This window comes from Marmota monax, unplaced genomic scaffold (genome assembly GCF_021218885.2).
Source record: "Marmota monax isolate L192 unplaced genomic scaffold, Marmota_monax_Labrador192_F-V1.1 WCK01_AAM20220418_F8-fsc00012, whole genome shotgun sequence".
In the NCBI taxonomy this organism is placed as follows: domain Eukaryota; kingdom Metazoa; phylum Chordata; class Mammalia; order Rodentia; family Sciuridae; genus Marmota; species Marmota monax.
The window spans coordinates 24,168,270-24,189,662 of record NW_026695227.1 but is presented as its reverse complement, the minus strand read 5'-3'; the positions used below and the strand labels follow the sequence as shown (position 1 = coordinate 24,189,662).

The 21,393-nt window shown below is 33.7% G+C and overlaps 1 protein-coding gene across 13 annotated transcripts in view; it reads right to left on the bottom strand.

Moving 5' to 3' along the window:
* The window catches only part of Pphln1 (periphilin 1), a 106,770-nt gene that overhangs the window by 6,148 nt on the left and 79,229 nt on the right, over window positions 1-21,393 (bottom strand). For 12 of the 13 annotated variants that reach the window (XM_046435742.2, XM_046435748.2, XM_046435739.2 and 9 more), the window contains 2 exons: window positions 21,085-21,204; window positions 16,563-16,703 (listed from right to left, as the gene is read on the bottom strand). In XM_046435742.2, coding sequence (XP_046291698.1) covers window positions 16,563-16,703; window positions 21,085-21,204 — 261 coding nt within the window. Of the gene's footprint in view, window positions 1-14,069; window positions 14,156-16,562; window positions 16,704-21,084; window positions 21,205-21,393 lie in introns of all 13 variants that reach the window. The other variant, XR_009225980.1, reaches the window with a different exon arrangement.

Below are 21,393 nucleotides of genomic sequence, written 5' to 3'. Positions count from 1 at the left end.
CTTAAATGTCCAATTCTTGTCTCATTCTATAATTAATAGAATAATTCACAGCATACTATTATTTTTAACAATCAGATCTTCTAATCAGAGTCCAGATAAGATTTGGTCTAAAACTCTTTTTCCTATGAGATAAGATAAGCATACTATAAGAAGAAAGTAAAATTCAACTTAAAATACCCTGCTTCACTGTCCATTCATATGGTTTTCACCACCAGAACTAGATATCTATACAAAAAAAACCATTTTTTTAAAAGACTACACAAAGCGGCTGGGGATGTGGCTCAAGCGGCAGTGCGCTTGCCTGGCATGCGTGCGGCCCAGGTTCGATCCTCAGCACCACATACAAAAACAAAGATGTTGTGTCCGCCGAAAACTAAAAAATAAATATTAAAAAGTTCTCTCTCTCTCAAAAAAAGAAAAAGACTACACAAAGAGCCAAGTTTTAAAATATCTAATAATATCTGTTTTATCTTTGCAAAAAAAAAATCAAAACATACACACAAAACCAAAACCAAAAACTAGTAGAGAGACATCATTAAGAAGTTGAGAGGACTGCATATTACTAAGATGAAGCAATAATTAAAATGTAAACATTACATGTAAAACAAAAGGAAAATTTGGCAGTTCTGCCTGTGTCTCCATTGTATAGGTGTGACAGGAAAGCTCTAAAATTTTTCCTCAAACATTGAATCATTCCCAGTGATTCAAGTCAGTATTTATCCCATATAGTTCAACTGAGAAGCAGTTGTGTTCTGTATTCTATTTTTTCCTAAATGGCGATTATTTCAGTTTTAGAGACAAATTGGAGCAACCAGAATACAACTTTAAAAGTCAAATTTTGATTATAACGTCCTATATTTCTGTTTAAAGCAGCAGTATCAGCAATCATTCTCCTCACATTCTAAAAAAACTCTGAAGCATCTAAATGGAAATCATGTTAAACTATGTGTTTTCCACTTTCAAGTCATTGCATATAGACATAATTACACAGTTAAATCTTCAAATTCAATTAATTTGTAGAAAAAGAACCAATTGTTTTGACAATGGAAAATGAGACATTCACATCTACAAGTATGCCACAAAATAAAGAAAAAACTGCAAAAAATTACCATACCTATAATTTTTAATTTTCATTCTAGTCAGGCCAAAAATGATCCACAAGCAATTTTTCATTCACACTAAATAACATAAATAAAGTTTAAATTACAACACTGAAAAAAATATCTCTGATCCTTTTTAAAATGCCCCTAGATTACAACTATCCTAAAAAGGTGGGCTCCTAAATACTGATAGGCAGAGTGATAAAATTTCTATGGTGATGGGGCCTCCAGGTTTGGGGTACAATATGGGCATTATAATAGTACCTCAGCTCACAAGGCTTTTTTGAAGATTATATGAGAGAACACACATAAAGCACTTAATACACTCAGAAACCATCCAGTCATTCAACAAACATTTGAAGACTTACTCTGTGTAGGGTCTATACACAAGAGTTCTTCAGGTGAATAAAATGTATTTTTAGTTAGAAAGATGCAATAAAACACAAAAACACAAACATATATAATAATACCAGTAACTGTTAAAAGAGAAAGTAGATTCAGTGATGGAGAAACTGCTTGGATTGGTCAGTGAATAAGGAAATGTTTTAGTTGACAGAGTGACACTGAAGCCAATGAGAGAAAACTGAGCAGAAGTCAGTATCCACAAAGGCCCCCCAGAAGGAATGGAAAGCAAGTCCTCTTGACAGGGAGCCAGTAGAATGCCAGAGAACCACTGGAGTAATATGAGAAATATGGAGGAAAAGGTAAAAGACAAAATGTGCAGGTCTCTAGAGCCATAGTAAAGACTTTAGATTTTTATTCTGGGTACAATGGGAAGCCATTATTGGATTTCAAGCAGGGGAAACATTATGTTTAACAGGTTTACATATCAGGAAAAAAAAAAAATTCCAACATCTCACTTGCCTAGGAAAATTGAGTTTCAAAGTATTTTGAAGCACTAACCTTTGTTTTAAACACTATTGTTTGTTCCTTTTAGATGGAAAATTCTAAAACATATTGGCCATTTCCTTCCTGGTCATTTAAAAAAAAAAAAAAAAAAGCTCGAACAGACCCCAAAGCTAGTGTATTTTTCCCCCTCTTTGAAAGCATAATGATCATTAGCTAAACTGAGTTATTGGTTTACATTTAATCACTTGCCTTTTAATTTTGAATTGTGTTACTCCAGGCACCAGAACTGGTCAAATTTTCTGGCACATAAATTGAATTAAAGGCTAAAAGAGACAAAATTTGTATCATACATTTTCCCCCAATAAAATTGTTACCTTTACCATCTTATCAGTAGGCATCATTTGATTATTTAGTAACTTTCAAAGTGTTCTTCTTTGGTAATCTGTGGTTAAACAAATCTGGTTTGCCTTTGCTACTTTGAGGATGCTGTGAATTGTTGGACAATGTCCAAAACTGCAGTTATTTTATCCACTGTGAACTCCTTAATCTCTCTTGTTGAATTCCATATCAACATAAAACACATGGAGTATTCTAAGCCCTTTCCACACCCAATTCAGGAACTCCCACTGCTGATAGGACTCCCCTCCTGTCCCTATCTCACTTCCTCCTACTCTTAACAAAATTGCCTCTTTTCCAATTTATCTTCTATTCAACTCAAAAATGTTGCTACTTTATTCTCCCAGTCTCAGAAAAAGGGTCTCTCTGAATTGTCCAAGTTACTCCTTATATCCCTGCTATTGACAGTTCCTCTTGCTTCAGTACTTATTCCATGTATTTATCTTCAGGCTCCTTCACATAACCCTTACCTTTTCACAAGCATTCACAAATAGATTTATTCTTCTGCCATACTCTCATGCCCTTGTTCTGCATTTCTGATTTTGGCAATGTAATTCAGGCTATTATTTCCCACCTAAAAAGTAGCAAAACATTTCTGTATAGCCAAATCAATTGCCCCAAACATCATGATCATAATACTCACGTACTGAAAATTCATCCATAAGCTATTCTATCAAAAGAATTCAAACACTTTTTTCTGACATTCAAATTTTTATAAGTCTGTCTCCAACCCACATATCCTCATATAATTACCTGGGTTACTATCAACTATCATTTTTCTACCAAAAAAATTTCAGCAAAATGTAGTCTATAAAAAACTGTTTTTTCACTCCTAGTTTCTCATCCACTACTTGGGGGGACTGCATCCTTTAATTTGTGGGGTCTGTACTAATGCTGAATAGTCAGTGTGAGAAGTGACCTGCAGTTCCCTGGTTGGGGTTGAGACAGATTATTTCCTTCCTGATATGTATCCTTTACAATAAAAGTGTAATCAAAGGTATAACTCTTTGCTGACTTCTGTGAGTTCTTCTGGTGTACCCTTCAAACTTAAGGGGGGTCACAGGAAACCCCTGGATTTGTAGCCATTTGACAGAAATGCAGATGAACTGGGGACCCTCAGAGTGAAGCTAGCATCTGAAGTAAGGATACTCCTACCAGCACTGTGTCCTTTAACTTGTGGAGTCCACACCAACTCCAGGTGTTGGTGCCAGAACTAAACTACACTACACTTGTTGGGTTGAAGCAGAATATTTCCTTCTAAAGCCTTTCTACCAAATCAAGAAAAAGTTTCTGAGCCCATCATTCAAGCTCCTTCTAATCTACCAGTTAATACAATTTTGTTGAAATCTACTGTAAATTCATTGCAAAAAAAAAAAAAACATCTTTGTGCCGAGGAGTAGAGTGGGGAAATGAAAGTTATATGACAGATAAAAATACCACACTACTTGTAATTGTCAATTATTTCCTATAGCTTCCTATTTTTGTACTTATGCTGATTCTATTCACCCTAACTTGGAATCCTTTAGGTCCCATTTCTATATATGAGAATCTTACCCCAATCTTAAGGGTCTGATCAAACATCACTTCCACAGTGAAGCCTTCTTTGGTTGTAACTGAAACCTATTTTTAAAATCTGTTTCAAAGCCAATGAGCACAGTAGAAAGCAATTAATAAGAAATAGAGTAAATTTGAAAAAGTTAATTGAGCTTTTAAAACATAACACACTACATATCTCAGAAAACTCTGGCCTTAAAAAAACTCATAGGGGCTGGGGTTGTGGCTCAGCGGTACAGTGATGCCTACCACATGTGAGGTGCTGGGTTTGATCCTCAGCACCACATAAAAATAAATAAATAAAATAAAGGTATTGTGTCCAACTACAACTAAAAACAAAAAACACCTCAGAAACATATTCTTTTGAAGTAAAGGGAATTGCCAGCAGCCATCAATGAGGAAGAAGTAAGAAAGGACAGTGTTAAGCTAACATTGAAGCCACTGAGGCCCCTTAAAAGCCAGGAACTCAGCCTGGTAAGGAATAAAAGACATGACTTCATGTAAGACTGAATTAGATCTGAGCCTCTACATAAAAGGAGGATCTTTGGGAAAGTATCAATTGGAAAGAAAATAAAAAACTTGGTTGTTGGCAAAAGAAAACCACAGGTTAACCTAAGGAGGTAGTTTCCCCTGAGAATGCATACGCAACTGGAAGTTCTGAATATAAGCCAACAACTCCAAAATCCAAATACGTGAGGGAAAATGTAAAACTTTCTTCAAAAGTCATCAGAAACAAAAACTGAATCAGTCTTGAGACTTCGGATATTGAAATTATATCTGAGGAGGAAATTATTTTTATTTTTAAATTTATTTACTTTTTATATGCATTTTCACTATAACATGTCTAGACATGGATTACTCTTTAAGTTTATTATATTTAAGATAATTTATGTTTCCTGTATCTGAGTATTTATACTTTTCAGTAGAGTTGGAAAATTATAAAATGTTATCTCTTTGAATATTGAATATCCTCTATTCTCTTACTTTTATGTCCTCCAGTTGAATTTAGGTAATTTTTTCATCCTATCTTTCATTACTCTTAAACTTTTTTCTTTCATATAACTTTATATATACATACACATATTTTTGTTGTTATCGATGGACCTTCATTATTTATTAACTTATTTATTTATTTATTTATATGTGGTGCTGAGAATTGAACCCGGTACCTCACACATGCCAGGCAAGCGCTCTACCACTGAGCCACAACCCCAGCCCTAATCTTTTTTTAATCTTAAATCTTGAGCATTTTAAACAGAACAAGCTGAGTTTCTGGTTCTCTGGGGAATCCATGACTTCAGTATTAGCTTAGCAATCTGGTTTCTTACTTCCTCTTCATTAACAGTTGCTGCCATCTCCAAGTTTTTTTGTTTTGTTTTGTTTTTTTAGAGAGAGAGAGAATTTTTAATATTTATTTTATTTTAGTTTAGTTTAGTTTTCGGCAGACACAACATCTTTATTTATATGTGGTGCTAAGGATCGAACCCAGGCCACATGCATGCCAGGCGAGCGCACTACTGCTTGAGCCACATCCCCAGCCCCATCTCCAAGTTTTTTGAGGCAAAAGTTTTCTGGGAAATAGAGTATATTGTATTTTAAAGATCAAGGTTTAAATTATACCTTAGTTATAATTTAAGATTTTTTAAAAAGAGCAAATATGAAAGGAAAAAAATTAAAAGTAATAAAAGATGGGATGAAAAAAAATCTACCTATATCCAACTGGAGGACATAAAAGTAAGATAATACAGGATATTCAATATTCATAGAGATAACATTTTATAATTTTCCAACTCGACTAAAAAGTTTAAATACTTAGATACAGGAAGCATAAATTATCTTAAATATAATAAAAGTAAAGAGTAATCCATGTCTAGACACATTATAGTGAAAGTGCATATAAAAAGTAAAGACATTTAAAAATGAAAATAATTTCCTTACTCCCTTCACAGATAGTCATAAAGATATAATTAAAATGAATGCTTTTTTGCATTAATCTTCTCATTGCTTTAAGTAATGTAGTACATGCATAAGAAATCCTTTCAATCTTACAGACACTGAAGATCATTAAAGTATTCCTGCATTTTTGCAACCAAATGAATAAAAATAACTTTGCTGCTTTATTTCCTAATTATTTGAAGAAAACGGTTCTTGAAGAATTATTGTAGTGTTAATCTTCATTAGCTTGATTAATTAATGACAAAGACAAACTACATGAGACTGAGGGTGCTTCAGGCCAGTTCTATTCATTCAACTGTTGAACAGAGGAGTTGGGGCAGGGCGCTATTAAACAAATATTTATTGTGAACTTACTATAGGCAAGGAAATTCTGGATGACCCAAGGACGATTCATCAGGTAATTTCCCTTCTGTCTATTAAAAAGGTAAACAATATGATCTCTGAACATATACTCAGTTATGGGAAGGAGGAAAAGAGGTCATCAGGGGCTGGGATTGTGGCTCAGTGGTAGAGTGCTCGCCTAGCATGTGCGAGGCCCTGCATTCAATCCTCAGCACCACATAAAAATAAATACAGGTATTGTGTCCAACTAGAACTAAAAAATAAAAAATATTTAAAAAAGAGGTCATTAATTTTTGTCTGTGCAACTTTTACTGGCAAACAATAGCTATGCAACTGATAAACTCATTGAATAGATATATTTTTACTGTAAAAAATTTTAGAAGGGGCTGGGGATGTGGCTCAAGTGGTAGCGCGCTCGCCTGGCATGCGTGCGGCCCGGGTTCGATCCTCAGCACCACATACAAACAAAGATGTTGTGTCCGCCGAAAACTAAAAAAAATAAAAATAAATATTAAAAAATTCTCTCTCTCTCTCTTTAAAAAAAAAAAAGAAAAAAAAATTTAGAAAATTAAACATGCTACAAATGAATTATATTCGGTTTATGCCAGTTTCAACTAAAATGTCAATTAATTTAGTATTTATTAGTCTTTTGCTTTGTGCTGCATGAGGGATGGGCATGAGGCTCAGTGGTAGGTAGAAAGCTGGCCTAACATGCACAAGGACCTGGGTTTAATCTCTAATACACTTCTCCCCCAAATGATATTAATACAGTATAAAACTGTCAGAGCCCCCTGACAAGGATTATAACTGAGACTTCTCAAAAGAAGTGTTTATGTGTTATGCATGCACATATATCTATGTACATGTATTTACACACACATCCAACAGAAGCTAATGACAGTAAATAGTCCTCAAACATAGTCATCCTAAAGATACAAACAAGTGCCACAATTCAAATACAATCTATACACAGCAAAAGACAATGGAATTAATACTTTCAGGAAAAAGTATAGAAATCATCTGACAGAAAGTAGTTTAGTGGCAGAGGGACTATGCAACTGCATTTGCTGACATGGGATATTTTTAAGTTCACATAATGATCATTTCAAAGGTACAATGAAATAAAATACTGCCTACCAATTTCAATGAAACTGTATAGTTTAAAAAAATAATGAAAGAAAATATCCTTGCCTGAAAAGTAACTTTGTTATCATATACTTTACAGGCTATTTCCCAAGCAAATTAATTTTTAAAAGATATTTGTACAGAAATCAAGTCTTACTTGTCTTAATACAATCATTATCAAACAACAAATAAATAAAAAATTAAATTAAAAAAGGCAAAAAAGAAACTAGAGATTATTATGCTAAGCAAAATAAGCCAATCCCAAAGAACCAAAGGCCAAGTGTTTTCTCTGATATGTGGATACTAATTCAAATAAGGGGAGTGGAGAGAATAGAGGTATTTTGGACTAGACCAGGGGAGTGAAACGAAGGGAGGGGGCATGAGGGTAGGAATGATGGTAGAATGAATCAGATATTATTATCCTGTGTACATATATATGATTACATGACCTGTGTAACTCTACATCATGTACAACCAGATGAATGAGAAATTATATTCCATTTATATATATTGTGTCAAAAGGCATTCTGTTGTCATGTATAACTAATTAGAACAAATTTTAAAAATTAAAAAAATAAATAAAATTATATATTTTTTTAAAAGGCAAAAAGGAGAATATCATCACTACATTATAGGTAAATGGAGATACCAACATAGCTACATACTGTCTCCAACCTACACATTTTAGTTCTCCAATATTTGTTTTATCTTTTATCTTCCATTTACAAAGATTATGATATAAAATCCAAGGACTGCCAAAGGAACACATTTTTTTTTCAGTGTGATATCAGTTAGTTGGTATGAGTGTGTGACTTATTTTTATAAATTGAATTTCCAGGCTAATACACAGTAGTCTTGTAAACACAAAATTAGACTTAAATCATCTTAAAATCTACCTTGAAAAATAGTTCAAAACAATACTAGGAGACATTGTGATTACTGACAATGTCCCAGGCAACTTAAAAATATACTCAGTCTTCTATACCCCTAGATTCCATACCCTAAGATTCAACTAATTACAGATCAAAAATATTTGCAGAGACGTGGTGGGATGTGGCTCAGTGTAGCACACTTGCCTGGCAGGTGTGAGGGACTGGGTTTGATTCTCAGCACTGCAAATAAATAAATAAATGTATGTATGTATGTCTATCAACGACTAAAAAATATTTTTTAGAAATATTTGCAGAGGGGCTGGGCATGTGGCTCAAGCGGTAGTGCGCTCACCTGGCATGCGTGCAGCCAGGGTTCAATCCTCAGCACCACATACAAACAAAGAAGTTGTGTCCGCCAAAAAACTAAAAAATAAATATTAAAAAAAATTCTCTCTCTCTCTTTAAAAAAAATTCTCTCTCTCTTAAAAAAAAAAGAAAAAAGAAATATTTGCAGAGCAAAAAACTGATCTGTATTCAAGAGTATAGACTCTTTTCTCTTTGCCATTATTTCCTAAATAATATGTAGTATAACAACCATTTATATAGCATTTACACTGTGTGAGTCATCTAGAGATGACTTCAAATATATGAGAGGATATGCATGGGTTACTTGCAAATACTATTTTATATTTTATGTGAAAGAAAAATCATAAAGTCACCCAAAACAAGCAAAATATTTCATAGTAAAATCTTTAGCATCTGTAGATTTTGATATCTGCAAGGGGTGGGGGATTCTCCTGAAACCAATATCCCAGGGATCCCACAGGATAACTGTTATATCAGCCTTCCTTAAAGAGGGGGAGGTGGACCCTGGAGGCAGAGCTCAAAAAAACAAAAAAGAAGAGGAAGAGCAGGAAAGAAAACAACAAAACAGATGACAACATAATTAGCTGCTAAATAATCATAATTAGACACTAAATAATCAACTCATGTCTAATATTAAAGTTCAAGTTATCTATAAACAGAAACATAAGATATTTTTGGTACCACTTTTAAAAGGTCTCTTCTATAAATGAACTAAGAATACCAACAAACGCACATTGTTATAATTGTAGTCAGCAGTGAGTACTATAAGACAGACACAGTTTATTGTTTCGGGTACAATACCTGAATTAAATAGTTAAGACAGTAGATCTGATAAGAGATTTCACCTTTAAAAATGAGAAATAACAGATAAAGGGAGTAAATATGAAAACAATTTATGTTTTAGAAAAAGGAAGAAAGAGCAGAGAATTCTAAGGAAAAACCAATCTTTTCATGCTGTTTTGTATCTAGAAAAATAAAGAGAAAACCAAATGGAAAATGTGAGAGCAAAGTCATAAAATCACCCAAAACAAGCAAAATATTTCATAGTAAATTTTTTACATATTAGGCACATGAGGGGAAACAAAACCAAAAGAAGCAGAAGTGAAGGGACAAGAGGCAAATAACTCAATTCCTAACACTGGTAAGGAAACTACCTCTTAGAGTTAAATCTATGTTAACAAACTTGCTATAAAATTTCAAAGTAATTTGAAAGTAGTCAATATTCGAAAGTTAAAAAGAAAAAGACAAAATATTATTTAACATTACCAAAACTACTTGTGACTTTCAAAACAGAAAGGACTTTCACATATATAGGTTGTTGATTATGCAAGAGAACCTTGAATTAAATTAATCCCATTAATAAATGAGGAGACTCGAAGACATTAAATGGAAGCATCCAATGTTCACTATACTATGCTATTTATAAATGTCTTCAATGTAAAATATTCAGAGACTAAAAAATGTTGACTTACAAAAGCAGAATTTGAAAATATTACAGAAAATTTTTACCAAACACTGGTACTCAGTGGATAAAGAGGAGAGGTGAGAAAATAAAGCTTGTGCATGGGCTTATTCCACTGGGCACACATTGACTGAAATGAATTTGTTGTAGTGACAACATCCCTTGGGATAAAGTCCAAATAGCCTCATCCCTTGTAGTACTTGTGCCATTTTATATTTGTTTTTATAAAGTTTGGTATTTGTACTATCTGTACTTAATGTAAAAATAATCTTGTAATGAGAACATCAAGCTAATTATTTGCAGATTTATACCAGGTATAAAATAACTTACCTTAAATTTTCCTTAAATTTACTTGATTTTGACTTTTCCCATATGCTACAAATTATGTTACAGAGAGAGCCTAGAGATGAAATTCTCTGAAAACTTTACATTCATACTTCAACAACAAATTCCTAGAGTAACAGCATGACTAGAATTTGACTGGTAAATCGTAACATTTAAACACTTAGAAATTTGGCAAAAATAATTTTTTTTCAATTTATTTTGAAAATGCAGATTTTCAGGTGAATTTTATGTGAGTATATATGTAAAGTCTGAACAACTGGTTGGTAATAATGGACTGGTAATACATTTGGGTAGACTTGATGTCTAGACAAGATAACAGTGAGAGCTGAATTTTTAAGAACCTTCGTTACTTGCTCTGATGAAAAGGAAAAACAGAATGATTCTATTATGTAAGGTTAGTATGAAATGCTTATATCAAGTACACACTACAATAGTAAGAGCTGTCACTACTTTGAAAACAATTTTATTTTAAACTATCATAGGCTAAAACCTGGTTCTTTTTTTTTAATCCACAACCCTAGTTAACACTTTCATGACATTTGACTAATCTTCACATCAATACTCTTTAAAAGTAGAACAAAAATAATCTATTATTTATTGAAAAAGAAAGAACAAGAGCTAGTGAGAGAGGGGGAATCATCAGGCTATGGGTAGCAGTTGAAACTAGACACTGAAAAAAGGGCCATGGCTACAATGACCAAATGTAACATCTATTTACAGATGAAAACACTAATTATACTCACTGGTGCTTTACAATGGTATGTTTGAGGATTTTTTTAAGTTTTAGCACAAGAACAATGCACTCCTAAAAGTATTAAAAAAAAAAAATTCAAAATATTTAAAAATTCTACTGTTAAAATGACATTAGCACAGATCAGCAGTAGAGACCCTGCTTAGCATGTAAGAGGCCCTGGGTTCATTCTGCAGCATCATAATCAATAATAACAAAAATAAACAGTGTGTACAAAAGAAGCAATATTTTGCTTTTAACTTCCTTTATTTATTTATTTATTTATTTATTTATTTATTTATTTATCTATCTATCTATCTATTTATCTATTTTTGGTACCAAGGAATGAACTCAGGGACACTGGACCACTGAGTCACATCCCTAGCCCTATTTTGCATTTTCTTTAGAGACAGGGTCTCACAGCATCTCACTTTTGCTAAGGTTGGCTTTGAACTCTTGATCCTCCTGTCTCAGCCTCCTGAGCCACTGGGATTACAAGAGTGTGCTACTACGCCTAGCCTAGCTTTTAATTTTAAATATGACTTAGAACAGAAAGGGGCCTTACATTTTTCAGTCCAACTTTTGAAGAAAAGCTAATAATCAGCCCATATAATGTTAAGAGTATAAAGTTCAAAATAAAATAAAAATTATTATTAAGTATATTAATCTAGACTTATGGTAGAATTTTATCAGCCTATCAGCTAATGACTAGATAGGTTTCTGAATTTCACAACAGCCAAACTATGGAACCAGCCTACGTGTTCATCAATGGATGAATGGATGAAGAAACTATGGTTTATACATTCAAAAGAGTTTTATTCAACCATAAAGAAAAATGAAATTGTATCATTTGTAGGAAAATGGATGGAACTTGACACCATTATGTTACACAAAATAAGCCAAACTCAGAAGTTCAAGGGATGAATGTTTTCTCTCATATGGGGAAGCTAAAGAGGAAAAAGAAAAGGGGGGTTGGATCTCATGAAAATCAAAGGGAGATTAGTAGAGGAAAAGGATCAGGGATGGGAGTTGGTTGGGAAAGTGCTAGAGAGTGATATTGGCCAAATTATAATCATACTGATATTGTGTGTATGTTCAAATATGTAACAACAAATTCCATCAATATATACAACGATTATGCATCAATGAAAAAAATGTGGAAAGAGAATTTAAAAATCTTTATAGAGAAATCCCAGAAAAACACAAGGTGGTTAAAAATAAATAAATAAAAAGACAAAGCCTTAAAAAAAAAAAAAAGACTTCTGAATTAACTTCATTTTCCTTAGATAACTGGAGTTAAGAGATTTCTACATAGCTAAGCTATAAAATATTTTATTTTTACACGAGCCTAACATATCTATGACTATAAAAGATAATGACTTTACTAAAACACATATATATTCAGTTTTAGTCTTTGAAGTAATAGAAAACAAAAATACTCAATTCTCTTCACCAAGTGTACCTGACTATTCTTTATTTCTGTATATTTAAGAAAAGAAAGGTATCCCATTGAAAATGTTCCTGTATATATTTAACTATAAATTGTCAGCTAAATAGGTAATCAATCCCTTTTCAGTGGATGGAAAACAATCATTTTCATAAAATATCAATATTGCCAGTCATAGTAGCACATGCCTGTAATCCCAGCAGCTCAGAAGGCTGAGACAGAAGGATTGTGAGTTCAAAGCCAGCCTCAGCAAAAGGCGAGGTGCTAAGCAACTCAGTGAGACCCTATCTTTAAATAAAATACAAAATAGAGCTGGGGATGTGGCTCAGTGGTCTTGTATCCCAAGGTCAATCCCCAGTACCGTCCCCCCATGCCCCACAAATTAAAAATATACACACACACACACACCTTAGGATTGTGTTCTGAAAAAGCCAGAGAGGTTTTTTTGTTTTGTTTTGATACCAGGGATTGAACCTAGGAGTGCTCAACCACTGAGCCACATGCCCAACACTTTTTTTTTAGAGACAGGATCTCAATGAGTTGCTAAGTGCCTCTCTACGTTGTTGTGCTTGGATTTGAACTCAGATCCTCCTGCCTCAGCCTCCTGAGCTGCTGGGATTAGAGGTGTGCACCACCATGCCTGGCCAGAGATTTTAAAAATGAACTCATAGTACTTTTTGTTTTGTTTTAGTTTCTATACACAAAACAAATTTTAAAAACACAAAGAGATAAGACTTTCCCCCCTACAAAAGATACCTCTCTATGATTTGAAGAATGTTATAAGCTAGTTGGAAAGCTGAGGTAGGAAGACCCAAAGTTCACCATCAGCCTCTGCAACTTAACAAGACCCTGACTCCAAATAAAAAGGATTAGGGATGCCGCTCAGGGTGGCTTGCCGCTGGGTTCCCTCCCGTATTGGGGACCCTTAAACATCAAGGAACTGCTCCATCTATGCACATTTAGAATAAATTAAACTTTGGCCAGGAGATTTAGTTTACTTATACTCAAATAACTGCCATAAAATTAATGACTTTCTTGGGATTCAATAGCTGAAGGACCTACTTTATAAAAACTGCAAAAAAACCTAAATATTGTAGTTCATCTTCAAAATTTACCAGAACATATTACATTTGATAAAATAGATAAGGTACTTTGGTTATTACAACTTGATTTGTTGGTTTCATCTATATAGATTTATTGTGGTACTATTCTTTTAAAATTTTTTTAAAAAGATTTCATGTATATGGAAAAAGAAGAATAATTACCAAACACCTGTGTAATCCATTACTTAGCTTTCTCAGACCTTTATAATTTTCCTACCCATTTGGTATTTAATTTCTAAAAATAAAATGTGTAAAATTCAAGTCAAAATTAGAAAAAAAAAAAGCTCTTAAAACTACTTCATTTTCAAAAATTATTGTTAAGTTCTAGTCTACCACGCGGCCTGCGCAATGGTTTCATTAATGAGGTTCTTGGCATAAAGTTAGTTAGAAGAGATCGAAATAAAACACACAGACTCAGTTACCTTATTTCTATTGCCAGGTCCGAGACGGCTCCCCTCTCTGGCTCCAACCTCTAACCGCCCAGCAGGGCAGCAAGGATTACTCAGGGCTAGCAGGAGAGAGAGAGAGTGAACACGCCAGGGAGTAGCCTTTTATTGGGGAACAAGAAATTCAGGGGATAATTCCATCCAATGAAGGTTGAGGGGGGACTGCACTCCAAGGTCAGGGTCAGTGATTGGGCCCCCGGGGTCAGTGGTCAGTCACACCCCCACACGGACGGGTTCTCTCATCAGGAAAGGGCTGGGAAAATTCCGACACAGCCAGAAGCCTCAGACCCTTAACGGGAGTCGCCCAGTCACGTGTCAGGATGGCTTCCCACATTCTAGCTATGAGTTTATAAAATAACCAAAGTAATCTAGCAAAAACAGAACTTCCATTAAGTCAAACATATATAGGTTTCTATAGGGTACCATAAAAATTGACTCCATGCCATATAATTTTATGTGGGTACTGCTAAGCTACCCCATATACCTGACTGGTAACCCAGTTTCTCAAGAGATCAACTGTGAAAAATACTAAGAAGAGATGGCAGAATATTAATAAATGACAACCCAAAATACTCCTTCTTTGTTATTTCAGTTGAGTGTTTCTACCAGTTATATTCTTAAGAATTCCACCTGAAATTTAGGTGAAAAAGAGAAGCAGCATTAAATCATTCATTTGTTCAACATTTATTAAGCACTTACTAGTAACTACTGGGCCTAAGTGTTGACAGGTGACCAGGTTGAGACATCATCTCTGATCTCAACTGACTCAGAGACTAGTCAGTTTCAGGTGTATGACTTCATCCATCATTCATCCAAAAATATATCTTAGGATACCAATAATTTCTCTAGGTGATGCAGATAAAGCACTAAGCAAAACAAAGTACTTGTTCTCACAGTGTCCATTATGGTAAGGACAGACAAGGAAATAAAAACATATATCAAGGATCCTATCTATAATCCCAGCTAATCAGGAGGCAAAGCAGAAAGATCACAAATTCAAGGCCAACCTGGGCAATTTTGTGAATGAAACCCTGTCTCTAAATAAAAAATTTCAAAAGGTTGGATATGTAGCTCAGTGGTAAAGCACTCCTGGGTTCAATTCCAGCACTGGTGGAAAAATATCAAGGAACTTTAAAAATAAAAAGCTAAAAACAAAGTGAAAGTAAAAATACAAAGGGGTCTGGGGTTGTGGCTCAGTGGTAGAGTGCTTGCCTATCATGTGTGATGCACTGGGTTCAATCCTCAGCACCACATAAAAATAAATAAAATAAAGATATTGTGTCTATCTACAACTAAAAAAAAATTAAAAGAAAAAGCAATCTTAAAAAAAGACAAAGTGATAGCAATTATACATAAGATAAACACATTCATATTTGTGTTGAAGACATAGTGATCAAAAAATCTTTTATTAATGTTCTTAATTGATTTGAGAGACATCAATCATTTTCACATCACCAAATTAAAGGAGGTTATCTCATTCTCCATTTTTTTTTTTACATTTCTCTAAAGACTTGATGTTGCTGATCACCATTATTTTAAAACTACTGATCTGCCTTTCATGGTGGCATTAACACAATCACATTTAGGATTTAATTGAGATTTTCCCCTACCCAACCAAGGGAAGGAGATTTTAATTGATGTGAAAACTGGACAATACCTTGAGAAAGGCTTATTTTGTTCTTAATTTCAAATAGTTTTTAGAAGAGTATCTACCAATGTGATGACATTTATTCAAAATACTAAAGAGTAACAACATCAAAAAGAAGCACCTATACAAAATATTTCATAAAGCCCTTTCACATTTTTTACTTCATTTAATCCTCATAAAATGATAATACCCTAATGAGCTAAATAATATTTCATATTTATACCCTAATGAGAAAGATAATCATTTCAGATTCGAAGACCTCATTTTTCAGAATAACATCTCTAAAAATGAGATTTAATACTGTATTTTTTCAATTTTTGGAAGATAATTAAGAAAAACATAAGAAATATCTATAATTCAAATATTAAAAAATAACATTTGCTAACACTTTGGTGCATTTAACATCCTTTCTTCTATCCCTATTAAGTTTTAAGTTTAAAAGTTTTTTTAATTGCTTCATAGTAACTAGACAATGTTCTTTTTAAAAAAGAAAAAAGTTTGCTTCTTATTTAAAAATAAAGAAGGATGGGCTGGGTCTGTAGCTCAGTGGTAGAGTGCTTGCCTAGCATGTGTGAGGCATTGGGTTCAATCCTTAGTACTACAAAGAAAGAAGGAGAGAGGGGGAAGGGGGGAAAGAAAGAAAGAAAGAGAGAGAAAGGAAGATAGGTGAATCACATTGGTTAAAATGACTATGAAATCAAACAATTTAAAAACTAAATAGAATTTCAGAATGGCAAGTAGAAAAAACAAATAAGTATCAGTAAAAATTTATATCTGAAAAGTATATGGACCAACGATTATGAAGAAGATTGTGTTCCTACCTGTTCAATCTCTTTGGTTTTTGATGCTATTGCTTTAGATCGACTGGTTAGTTGACTGTCTTCAAATAATTCTGTGCCATCTGTTGTATTTGACTCAGGTTCTTCTGGCTGGCCAATGAATAATGGTGCAGTGGATCCAGCCTTTAAAAAAGAATTTTGCAAATCTTTATTTTTTTTAAAAGACTTAAGAGCATTTCAGATGGTTGTGTATAAGAACTAAGTGGTACATTATATTAACAGAAAGTTATACATTTAACTTATTTAAAGAGAAGAAAACTGTCAATTTCATTACACATAATGAGCATATGTGAAGAGGATTAAAGAAAAAATGAATGACACTTTTAAAATTTTAGGTAAGATAAAGCCTCTAGGCTTAATTCCATTCTAAAATTATTTCACTCTATATTAAGATACAGATAAAAGATTTTCTCCCCATGGCTATTCTTTAAGCAATCTATTTATGGAACACTGAAGGAGAAAAAGTTCAATTGAAAGTGAGAGGTATGTGCACACATAAAGAAATATGACAAAATAGAACACAGAAAAGGGATCCACCTTCAGAAGTTAAAACAGCTGACTCTTATAACTAAGGACTTATTGATATCATTAGAAAATCCCACAAAGCAATAATGATTACTTATATTTTAAAGCAACAACTCTACAATGAATAAATAATCCTAGCATAGTCTAGAAATCGTTGCCTATCAATATACTGTCAACTGTGTCAAAAAAGGAGAAAGAATTAAGTAAGGGGATGTATACATTTCATATACATGCACAGGTGATCCACAGAAGGATACTATCCATGGGAAAAAAAAATCATAAAAAAATTTTTTTCCCCCAGTACAGGGGATTGAACTCAGGAGTGCTCTACCACTGAGTTACATCCTCAGTCCTTTTTATTTTTTATTTTGAGATAGGGTCTCACTAAGTTGCCCAGGCTGGCCTCCAGCCTGGGATCCTCCTCCCTTAGCCCATCATGTTGAAATCCGGCATGGTAACTGTTTTGGAAGTTGAGAACTTTAATTAGTGATTAGGTGGGTTTAATGCTTTTAAAGAGGAGACTTTAAGGAATGATCTTGTTCTCTTTTGCTCTTCTACTACGTGCCCAACAGCCGTCTTCCCCTCCAGAGAATGCAGCATTCAAGCATTCAAGCACTGGGGATGTAGTTCAGTGATAGAGCACCCCTGAGAGTTCAATTCCCAGTACCACAAATAGAGGGAGGGAGGGAGGAAGGAAGGAAACTTGACACTAAAAAATAAACTTAGAGATATATTGTTCAAGGCACTGTTGCAAAAATATGGCAAGAGCTTGAAATACATTACATGTGTATATATATGTACTCTGTGTGTGTGTAAAACAGAGGCACCAAACAAGAAAAAAATTTTGAAATTTACAAAGGTCACCAATGAAACAGTCATAAAATTTTACAGTAGGTAGGGAAGCAGAATCAAGAAAAATCTCAAGTCTTACTGTACTGAACATTATTGAGTCCACTGAATGAACACAAATTTGAAAGAGTCATAGAAGTCATGCATTCTAGGCTGGAACAGAATAAGTGGAGACACTGAAGCAGAAAACGACATTCGATATGTGAAAAAAACCCACAATATTTTCACATTTAAATGTTAAAATTTTCTTCTACAGCAGGAAGAGACGTGCTCTACTAGAATGTTCAAAAACCTTCAAATAATTTGCCTTTCATTCTGATGGCCACAAGCAAAACTTTCACCTCTACCTAAAAGGATGCTAAGTTACATCTCTACAAAATTTGAATGCAACCTCTTTAATGGCTACTGTAGTTCAGCATTTGACACAAGCAGATGCAGAATGAAGAGTGAATTTAAAGCCAGTATAGTATTTTCCTCTGAAAATGTGTGCCTTGAAATATTTAATTCTAAAATACTCATAAGGGAAAAACACTAAAAGTTTGGTAAGTTAGGCAAACTTTGTTATTTATCCTTCCTTCAAAGACCAATGATAAGCATATTAATATATTAAAATCTCTGAACCCAGCTGAAATATGAAAACCAATCGACCTCTTTTAAATGCAGCACTTCCAAGGCTGAGGTAGAGCTCAGTGTTAAAGTATTTGCATAGCATGTACAAAGCCCATAAAAAGGGCTAGGAATGTGATTCAGTAGTTAATCACCCCTGAGTTCAATTCCCAATACCTTCCCCAAAAAAAATCCTATTCCCAAAAAGCACGAATCCCTAAAAGCACAGATCACTATTTAAGAGCCCATGAACAAATATTATCTATTATCTGAGAAAAAATATTAATAAGATACAGTGGTGCTAAATTTCTTAGAAAGACAAAAAATTCCCAACTACTTAATTTCCAATATGAAAAAATATCAATCTGATGTGGAAAACATTTTAGACAATGGTATAAAATTGATGTTACTGTTCAGCATTAATGATGTACCAAGTAGCAAACATACTTAAGTAATCTTAGTCTTACTCTCACATCTTTCTTGACTTTGATCCAATAAAAGATCATGTCTGAGTGATGACCCCCACTTCCAGATTTTTAGGGTCATTTATTTTGCATTAATCCAAAAATCTAGTCAACAGTGGTCAAATTTTAAAGTGAGGGGAGAAGGTTAAAAGTTTTTATAGCAGGGCACAGTGGCATATGTTTGTAATCCCAGCAATTTGGGAGGACACCAAGTTTGAGGCCACCCTAGGCAACCTAATGAGACTCTAAGCAGTTACCAAGCTCCTGTCTCAAAATTAAAAATAAAAGGCTTAGGATGTAGCTTAGTGGTAAAGCACCCCTGGATTCAATCCCAAGTACCCTCACCCCCCCACACACACAAAAAGTCTTTCTAGACTCCAATGTCACTGACTATTTAAGGGTCAATGAGAGAATATATGTACATCATTTAAAATCTGAGAAGGGGGGACAATAACATTTTTTAAGAAGTTAAGAAATTAAAAAATGATGGGGAGTTGGAGAAGATGAATAATAGAATAATACTAATATTATTCATATAAAAGTAAAGCCTTGTCTATATATTAATAAGATCTAAATATGTATTAACACAATAAACTATTAAGCCAACAAAAAAATTGGTCTTACTCTAAAATAACAATTTTGAAGCACACCTATCTATTGTTAATATAACAACCATTATTCTAAATTATTAAGATAATTAAAACTATTTAAAATAACACTATTAATGTATTACTGTGTTATTCATGTTTTTCAATAATGCTAGGAAAGTGCTACAGGATAGCTTGATGTTTTTAATACATTTACTGAAGAATATGAAAAAAATATTATTCTGGCTACAATAACAAGGAAACCTTGACCTATTTAAGGACAATTACTATCTAAATGACAGATCAGCATTTTCAAAAAGAAATGCTCTATGTAAATTCTGACAGGGTTTGTTCTTTTTATGAGCAGTGTACATTAGTTACTTTGGAAAGGACCTTTTTATAATCCATGAAGATGTAGGAAAGTATATTATTGCTATATAGAATTCCTATGCTTAATCCCTTTTATCAAAAAACCTTCCACAAAAATCATCCCAAACTATATCCCAAGGCCAGAATTCTTCAAATATAAATAACTTGTCATGTTACAGAAATTTTTACATTGTCTATCATGTCAAGATTAATTCTTCTTGCATCAAATCTTGAATCTGAAAACTTAATTTAGCCCACGAAATCCTTTTAGAGATGTTATTCATTATATATAAATTTTTCAGTTAATGCAGACATTTCAGAAATAACTTTCTATAGACCCAGAAATGTCTTTTTTGGTTTTTCTGGGTTTGTTTTTATGAGGTTTTTTTTTTTTGGGGGGGGGGGGGCAGGGGAGGGAATCAGGGATTGAACTGAGGGGCACACGACCACTGAGCCACATTCCCAGCCCTATGCTGTATTTTATTTAGAGACAGGGTCTCACTGAGTTGCTTAGCACCTTGCTTTTGCTGAGGCTAGCTTTGAACTCAGGATGCTCCTCCTACCTCAGCATCCTAAACTGCTGGGATTACAGGCGTGTACCACCACACCCGACCTCATTGTTTATTGTAATCAATAATCATCAAAGGTCTCAGGAAGCCCAAAAATGTTTAATTTCATTCTTGAGATACTTATGAAATAATTTACATAAAATATAATGTGCAATATAAATACAGCCCACAATCCAAGTCAAATTAGTTCTGTGTTCTGAATTCATTGGTTTATGACTAGCGGTTGAGTATGATTTCCTGAGATACTTTTAAAAGCAAAGTCCATATAAATAATCCATTTTTTATACTCTATATTTATGTAATTCTTATACTATTAAAGTATCAGAGACATTCAGGCACAGTGTGATTACTGCATACAGAGTCATTCACATTTAGACTGTTATCTCTTGTGTGGTTAATTTTAATAATCCTTGAGGGTATTTTTCTTCAAATATATTTGAAGTTCTAGAAGATATCAGATATTTCCCACCCATAACTTAAAAGTCCAGGAAAAAAACCTTCAGACATGAAACATACACAAGGAATTACACCATACCTCAAAATCAGAAATTTCAGGCAAGTTACTTTCATCTGATTTCTCAAGCTTCTCAGCAGCCCATTTGCTTGCAGCCTCAGCTAGTTCCTTTTCAGTTAGCCTACTGGGTTTGTCTAACACCTAGTAAAAATAAAAGAACATTTTTTGTTACAATACTCAAGGGCTTTTAAACTTCAAATATGTCAAGAAGCACACCCCACTTACACTTAAAATCACATAAACCTTCAAATTTATATGGATAACTGGTACATTCTTTTTCAGCTCCTTCAAAAATACTCAAAACAGGATTCCTTTAAATAGCAATTTTCT